Source organism: Conger conger, chromosome 2 (genome assembly GCF_963514075.1).
Source record: "Conger conger chromosome 2, fConCon1.1, whole genome shotgun sequence".
Classification (NCBI taxonomy): domain Eukaryota; kingdom Metazoa; phylum Chordata; class Actinopteri; order Anguilliformes; family Congridae; genus Conger; species Conger conger.
Window position 1 is genome coordinate 71719414 of NC_083761.1, and position 8906 is coordinate 71728319.

Below are 8906 nucleotides of genomic sequence, written 5' to 3' on the forward strand. Positions count from 1 at the left end.
ACGCGGAGACGCCAAAGTGGCTGACGTGACATAACTGTACCTTCCCTCAGACCTCCTGGTCAGACAGCCATCCGAGCCAAGTGACCACGGATCAAGGACTTACTCGTCTATTCGCTAGAGAGAAGCTTCATGATCCACTTGAAACCAACCATTGTATTCAAACAGGCCACCCTGATCAGCCTTTGTCACTGTGAGACACCCCCATCACTAAGACTTGCAGCACATCCCAGCCACAAACATCCCATCTTTCAGCATACTATGTACAGGTTACAAATCCAAGGTCACCAGACCAGTATAATGAACTAAAGCCAAGATTTTTTTGCTGCCTTTTTTGTTGACTAGTCAGAAGAGTCAGAGAGTTAATTGCAGAGGTCTGTGATGTGGCTGAGTTATGCACTGGTAGGAGACTGACCTCTAAGGCACTTCCGTTCCCTCATGCTGAGATCCCAGAAACTCTGAAAAGATTTTACGAGGCTGAAAGGAGGGGACTAATGTACCACGTGCCGGTGATGCACTCGGCAAAGACTGGTTCCAATACAGGCAGCTTTGTTCTGTGCTGTGCTGGAGCCCCCTGGCTGATTGTGCTCTCAGCCAGGAGATGCTGCCTTTATATGGGGCAGGGGGATGTTTGTCACGGGGTCCAAGCAGCAGTGAGTCACAGCGTGCAAGGATGGGGGTTATTAAGCGACAAGATATTTTTGACATGCCATTATGTCATTGCATTAATATCGCACTTCTGCATTCACACACTTTTTAGATATGTTGACGCCAATTGGGTCAAAAGCATGAGCCCTGGAATAGTGTAAAACTGGTGTGCATAAGGCCTGCGTGGTGCTTGAAGGGCTGACCCGTGTCCTGTTTCCATCTCTAGGATCATTGTCACTTGTATTTATTTGCCTTTTAATTATCTAACCTATATTTAACTGATGGTCTACTGAGAGCGCACACTTTCATAGGGATGTCTAGTGGAATTAGGGCGCTGCATGGAACAAGCTGCCCAATAGGACCAGCCATTTAGTTTTTGTACCAGGGCACAAGAGTTAATGCTCTTACTAAGCGAGCATACACCTATTGTTCTGCCATCGGCGACAGCAGCCAGCTACCAGCAGGACTGTAGACCAGCTAGGTTGCATTCTCTTATGAGCTGACCTGACTGCCTCTCCTCAGCAGTCTAACAGATTGCCATAGTGCTCTGAGATTATGGTGGGCCTGAAGCCATGCCAGTGCCAGGCTGCTAGTGGGCCACTGCTCTTTTGACGATCACTAGACAGCAAGTCAAGGAGCTAGGTTCAAAATCTCATCCGAAGAGCAGGCGTAGGCAGACAGATACGTCTGATGAGATATGAACTGTCTGATACTTGGTCAGATGTTGGCTGTCTGAGACTTGATCAGATGTTGGCTGTCTGAGACTTGGTCAGATGTTGGCTGTCTGATGTATATGGCCCCAATCTGTGTCCCAGCGGATTGCTGTTAGCAGGCACACTTCCACCCCCAGAACTCTGTGGAAATAACTTGTGACTGGGGGAGGTGGTTATCTGTGTTTGAAATAAACCTTTAATCTGATTTCAGATTCAGCGACTCTGCCTGAGCACTCCTTCAGCTGTTTCCCCTTATGGTGTGCCTGTCCTGGTCAATATTTCCAGGACTGAGTCAGATACAAGTGCATGTGTTTTTGTTTGATTTCAGAGAGATGCAGACACAGTCAAGTGGAACTGCTGATCAGTCGAGCCGCTGATGTAACATTGGGACTATGGGGAGGGTTTTGGTCTCAGGCATCATTTGCGTCTACCCTTTTGAAGCGGCACACAAAAGGAAAAGGCAAAGAAGTAAATCCTTGCTGGATGTGTCGATGTAAAATGGGAATGAGAACACAAGTGGCCTGAGGATCCTAATTTCACACTCCCATGCTTGGAATTAATACCCTTTAGTTGGGCAAACATAATCAGCAAGACCTTCTGAAAAATATTTGTTTAAAAATGTTTGACACTTCAAACTCCCCAAGGATACAGATGTAGAACACAGCTGTTTTTGTTTACCAGAGGGAGAGGGTGAACATGTGGCATTTGTCACTGTGTAAGAAAAAAAGAGATAGTTCACAAATTTAAGGTACCAGAAAGAGGCTCAGCCCCTTTCCCGATCTGTGGACCCCTTTAAAGTCTGGCATTCCTCAACCTCCCCGTAGGTTCGTAACCATGGTTACAGGTCACAGTGAAATGAAAGCGGAAGTTCAGTCTCATAACTGTAATGCTTTAATGCTTGGATTTGTTCAGCAGCCTCACTGACTCACAGGCACATTGAGTGACCCTTGACCTCAATCAAGCGGGGAGGAGATGTCAAAGGTCGCTGTGCATCCTCCCTTCCCGAATGGCGAGACAATCCGATAATCAGGGATGTGGAATGCCGGACTCCTCCGCTTGCTTTTTCTGATTAGCGTGAAGCTGACGAGGCAAGGAATCGCGCATTATGATTTGCTTGTGTTTGAAAAGCTAAAAGTGTGATTTCGGTTCCAACTCCTTACGGTGCAAAAGACTTGGAAACTTTTCTTTCATGAAAGCCTGATGCAGATCCGGTGTCTTTCTGACACAGGGACTAGGTAAACAGCTCTCCGGACTTGAGGCTGGGGGCTCAGAAATCATTTGGGTTGAGGCTTGAGTTCCTGAAGTCTTTCTAGCAATAAGTCGACTGGGTTATTTTGGGCTGGGGAGTTCGAGTCACATGACTTGGGTTTCCATTTCAAAGGCACAATGCAGCTTTAGTGTCAAGGCAGAAAAGGAAAAAAAAAGGAGCAAGTACGAAAAACGGCAGTAGAGTCTCCGTATGATCAGCACATGGCAATGTGGTCATTCTGGATGCAGTCATTATCATAGCAGATTGAAGAAATTAAACTCGAGAGAGAGAGTGAGAGAGAGCGAGAAAGAGAAAAAGAGAGAGAGCGAGGGAGACAGACCGAGAAAGAGAGAGGGCGAGGGAGACAGAAAGAAAGTGAGAGAGGGAGAGGGAGGGAGATACTGAATAAGCAAGAGAGAGAGAGAGAGAGAGAGAGAGAGGGAGAGTGAGAGAGAGAGAGAGAGAGAGAGAGAGGGGAAGTCTCCACAAAAAAAGGAAAAAAGCAGACGTTCCATGTGGCTGTTTGAGGGTGTGATCTAGTTATGGAGGGAGACAAAATCGCAGGTAAGTTTGCAGTTCGTTCGCGGGACTCTCTGGGGCTGCGGGAGATCGCTTTCTGGGGTTATCGGAGTTCGGTCGTGTTGTTTCCTCACAGAAACTTTCAGTGAGCGGCAGCTTTCCTGAGCCGCGGAACTGCCCGGAGTCAGTCTGGGTTTCGTTTGGCTGCAGTCTGACGCGGAGAGCTAAGAGTTCTCCAGCATGTCTGCCTGTCCGTCTGTCTGTCTGTCTGCTCGCATGCCAGCCTGTCAGGCAGTCTCTGCTGACCGATGGAGCTAAAGAGGATTTCACAGAGCCGTTGTTGTGGCTCCCAGACAGGAATGTTTGCTGATAGGACTGCCCATGAGTTCTGTCACTTTTCTCATTTTATCGGCTACTTCTTTTGCCCTGCAGTTTCAGTATTCAGGCTGTATTGACAGGAAGAGAGGGGTATTTATAGCTTGTCCTCTATGCTGCTTAAACCACCTCTGCGTGTCGTCACTCTGTCTGCACAGTACAAGCTGATAGACCAGCGATGTGCAATGAGGGTTCCTGTCTGTGAAAGCTAGTCCGACTACCTTGTCATTGCCGTATGTGTTTTGTGTCTTCCTGAGACTTTTCCTTTGAATAATGCCTTGAAGTGGGAATGAGACCGAATGCATTGCTGGGGTCCCACAGTACCGAGCATACAAGCTGTCCGACCCCAGGCCTGGAACATCTCTCCAGAGCGCTGGTGTTTGAATGGTGTGCTGTGGCTAATTCTACCATGCTCACCAACTCAGCCACCCCCCCCCCCCCCCCCCCCCCCCTGCTCCCCAAATAGACTAGACGCTGCATTCTGTGGTCTCCAAGGCCTCTGATGACATGCTGTAATGGGATGAGATGTTACCCAGATTGAGACTGGGTGGGTGGGAGGGAGGGGGGTGGGTGAGGGGGAGCCGGGGGGAGGGGGGGTACTGGGGGAGATGGGGAATGGCAGTAGTAAACTCTACGCTCAGTGTAAAAGAGTCGTCCTGTTACTTCAGCAAAATCTTGGCTGTCCGGCACGAGTCTCCGCTCAGACGCACGAGGAACACACGCTGCATGGATGTCAGATACACTGTTGCTGCGCTACTACATTGACATATAGAACTGTCACAGCTATGAACCAAATTAGATCCAAATGAATAGTTTTCCAGTAATGAGATGTTTAATTTTGTTGCAAGGGACAGGACTGTTGACAAATGTGTGAAAGCCGTGAAGATGTGTTGGTCCTGCGAGATTTCTCACCCAAAGGGAGATAACAGCCACACAATTACAGGCTGACGGTTCTGCCTCTAACTCAGCCATGTTGTGGCAGCGCGTAAGCATAGACATCTCCCTCCTAAGTTGCATTTTGACTTTTATACTGGCAAACAACTGGTTTGGGGAAAGTTTGTGACAACATATGTATAATATGGCAGCTCATACAGGGCATGAGATCAGGATAGACATAAGGCCAGTTTCAAAATTGAATGTAGTTTAAGACTAGGCTTAGTCTGTGTCTGTGAAACTGGCCCATTGTTTGCTATAGCAATAGGAGAACCTGGGAATGAAGGAGAGTGATCTCCTGTGCAGGCAATTCAGTACTACAGCAGGGTCCCAATCAAAGCTCTGCAGTTCAACATATGCCCACAAGGTGGCAGTGGTGCAGTTGTGCTGCAGCCATCGCTATCAAAAGCTGTGGTCTTCCTCCAGAAGGCAGTCGAAGTAGATAATCTCCATTCCACTGAGTTTTGTAAAATGTTCTCTGCTGATAATTAATATTCTTTTATGGTGGCCACACATTCCTGTCGTTCAGAGCAACAGCCAAATCTCTGGAGCTAGACCCCTGTGGGGGCAGTGAGGACAGAGTCTGATGTCATGGAGATCTTTTTCTGAAGGCACATTTTTATAGGGTAAATCTTGGGGAGTGCTACTTCCTGGTCTTGCTTACTTTGTGTTTTGAATTGGTTTCCACGGCAACTATAGAGCAAAAGCACCACTGTTCTGAGTGCATTATGGAGATTATTGTGTTGTGGGACCCTGTGTTTCCCTCTTAAACTGCTTCTTTGGATTTTTGGACATGAGTGTTGCATGGACCAATATTGCATAGAGACATTGTGAATCAGGCATTAATTAGCCTTTTGGTGCCTATAGAGTGAGTATAAAAGAGAAGTCTTGTGAGAAGTCACTGCACTGACCACTGAACTCTAACTTCCACTCCATCTGTCTACCTCAACTAATACATTCTATTATGACTGGCCCATGGAAGACCATAACTAGAAGGGCCAATGAGGTTGTAGGAACTGAGGACTGGAAGTATAATCTCACAGAAGCATAATAAGTAACATTTTCGCAGGGTATGAATGTGACATCACAGCATATTTGCAGGCAGGTGTATTGCCTTGATGAGGACAGTGATATCAATGGGCAACGCGACGACAAGCAGCAAAATGTTATGGATACCAAGCCTTACTGTGGATCCCATAAGCTGCAGCTGAGCAAACGCGGTAATGAGGTCTCCTTAGCCCAGCCAGGGAGTATCTTACAGGAACAGTACAGTGAATCATAAAAACATGTTTCCCCCCTGCGGACAGCTGGCTTGGGTTTAAACGGCTGTGATCTTTCAGGTTTTCCATTCATTATATCTTGATAATTAGTGCTGCAGCGTGTTTGTGTTTGTCATAAGTGGCGGTTTGTGCATATCTTGGCGGTGCTGTTTCAGTGCCAGTACTGAGGCTGTGTAGGAGGAGGGATGCCAGCGGGAGGAGAGATTCGGAATGAACAGATATCCAGCTGGATACTTGGGAAAGGGAGCGGGAATGGTGGCCAGAAACCAGCGGAAAAACAGCAAATATCAGAGGGGATATTTTGAGTGAGCAGTACTTATTTGACCTTCAAGCCCTGTTCTTTACCCCTCTTTTAATTTTAGTTCCTTAAGGTGTGTTTGCTTGTGCCATAGCAGGATGTCCCTGTGTATTCGCTTATATACAGGTCTTCAGAGGCTCCTCTCTGAGAAGAGTTAAACCTGCATATCTCGTTTGGACGTGGCTGTGTCACACTGCCAGTACTCCAAGCTCTGATACTGTGGAGGAAGTTCTACTGCTATCCGCTTTCCATAAAACAACTGTATGGGATTTCCTCTATGAGTCACAGCTTTGCACTCTGTTTCTGTTCTCCCCCCACCTCTCTCTCTCTCTCTTTCTCTCAATCTGTCTCTCTCTCTTTCTCTCACTCTCTCTCTTTCTTTCTCTCTGTCTCTCTCTCACTCTCTCTCTTTCTCTCTCTCTCACTCTATCTTTCATTCTCTCTCTCGCTGTCTTTCTCTCTCACTCTTACTCTCTCACTCTCTCTCTCTCTGTATTATTTTCAAGCCAGTGAAGCTTGAAAAAATTGGCTAGAGAATACTTGACAGGAAGCTGGGCATTTTGGTTCCTGGAAACCACACCTTTCGGTGTGAAAAGTGCACCAGTGTGCTTGTCAGATGGAGGTGCTGGGTAATGGCAGTGTTGGTATTTGACCACTTTCACTGTGGAGGTGTTGGGTAATGGCAGTGTTGGTATTTGACCACTCTCGCTGTGGAGGTGCTGGGTAATCTTGGAGGAGTGTTGGTGTAAGATCACTCTCGCTGTGGAGGTGCTGGGTAATCTTGGAGGAGTGTTGGTGTAAGATCACTCTCGCTGTGGAGGTGCTGGGTAATCTTGGAGGAGTGTTGGTGTAAGATCACTCTCGCTGTGGAGGTGCTGGGTAATCTTGGAGGAGTGTTGGTGTAAGATCACTCTCACTGTGGAGGTGCTGGGTAATCTTGGAGGAGTGTTGGTGTATGATCTCTCTCACTGTGGAGGTGCTGGGTAATCTTGGAGGAGTGTTGGTGTATGATCTCTCTCGCTGTGGAGGTGCTAGGTAACCATGGGGGAGTGTTGGTGTATGATCACTCTTACTGTGCAGGTGCTGGGTAATCTTGGGGGAGTGCTGGTGTTTGGGCTCTCTGGCTGTGTGCCCAGGGGAAGCTGTAACTGCAGTAGTGCACATTCAGGTGGCCAGCGTGCTGCCTGCTGTAGAGACCATAGGAGAGACTGACAAACACGCATCGCTACCGTGCCGGCATACGCTGTGTTAATAGGAGCAACTGCCGAGACGAGTTTAACAACCTCTTCTGCTCAGCGCTTTTATTATTCTCCTTCATTTCAACCATAACTCTTGCCGTTTTATTGATTTTTTTTTTTTCTTCGACATCAGCTGCAGTGTACCAAAATAAAGCCAGTGATCCATAAACCCGTAAAGTGCAAAGCTGTCGTGTTGAGAAGTCGCTTGGAAGTAGAGCATCGCTAAGATAAACTAAATGCCAGAGCAAAATGAATGCCCTGGCCTGATGCATGGAAGTGAATGGGATAGTGACCTTTGCGATCAGGCCACTCTGAAGCAGCTAGCCAGTTCGCTGCACAGTCAGGGCACTGTGACCAGAGTGTAAGCACATACAGAGGGTACGCGCATCCCATTTAGATGGGAACATGTGAGGTTTGGGGAGGTGGGGGTTGGAGTGTGTGTGCAGTCCAGCTCTCCAGCACATGGCAAGTCCGTGCCAGGAATGAAGTCAACGACACAAGCGTTTCTCAGGTGTAGGCCACGAGCAGCAAGCCAACGCTCCGACTTACACAACACGACAAAACGGCCCTTTGTCTCAAGGCTCCCGAGATGTCTATCGCTGGAGGCTCTCGGTGCACGTTAAGCGCTTAAATATGTTTGTTTTGGGGGCTGTTTCTGCTGTTGTTTTGTGGAGCCGTGATGCAGAGTGAGCCTGCGTGCAGCCTGGCAGTGGTAAATAGAGCAGCATCTGGTCTGGCACACCCAGAGGAGCCTCACGCACTTACCCACCCCCCTCTGCTCTCGCCTCCCACACACCTACACTTGGACTTCCTGTGCAGAACCTGTGTTTCCTGCGTAGACCGGAGCCCAAAAACCGGACCGGGGCTGTCAGAAACAGTCTGGTTTCTCCATCATTTCCAGCTGCCGGGAAACCAGAACTACAGTACAAATACGAGCTGTGAGTTTTACTGTATTTTCTGTAGTTTATTATGTTGGAATCCCTTGAACTCCAGGAAGATTAAGGGCGCTGATATGGGAGGGATGAGGAGAGTGTCTGCTTTGCCATTTTTCCAAATTAATTATATGTCATATGATGTCATACAATTGAATCCGCGTTATGGTGAAGAGTTATTTGGCTGTGTGTTTACAGGTCCCTAAGCAATATGGATTTTTATTGCTGATTTTGTATTCCTTTTCATCACATGGGAACATTATAATGAGCTTCATTCCTCAGGATCATTGCCACGGTTTGTCTTGGATAGTTCATGCACCCATTGGCTTTTAATAGTGTGAACCAAATTAAAACATGCACTGTGTTTACAATGGATGGGAGCCTTCAGTGGAGCACTGAAGCCTTGCCTGCCACGTATGATACACCTTGTATGTGGGATGGAGAGCGTAGACTGTGGAACATTTAAACTATTCCAGAACAAACAGGCTACAGAACATTACTGGACTACCACCTATATAATGTTTTAATGTGTATGGCTGTGTCCAAAGCAGTTATTTTTGAGCAGTGATTCTGGGCTCATTCCAAACAGCTATTTTATCCGTTGTCGTCGTCTCCTCAACTGACCCAGAAAATCGATCAGGTCCACCATCTTTTGGGGCATTCTAACCTGTTAAACGGTTCTTGATGGAGCTATGAGCGAGAAGCTAGTAGGCTTCTTAAGGGT

At 47.5% G+C, this 8906-nt stretch overlaps 1 protein-coding gene across 1 annotated transcript in view; it reads left to right on the forward strand.

Moving 5' to 3' along the window:
- The first annotated feature begins 3053 nt into the window (after positions 1 to 3053).
- The window catches only part of septin9b (septin 9b), a 64897-nt gene continuing 59044 nt past the window's right edge, over positions 3054 to 8906 (forward strand). Inside the window, exon 1 of the mRNA XM_061231060.1 lies at positions 3054 to 3171. Coding sequence (XP_061087044.1) covers positions 3150 to 3171 — 22 coding nt within the window. The 5' untranslated portion in view covers positions 3054 to 3149. The remainder of the gene's footprint in view (positions 3172 to 8906) is intronic.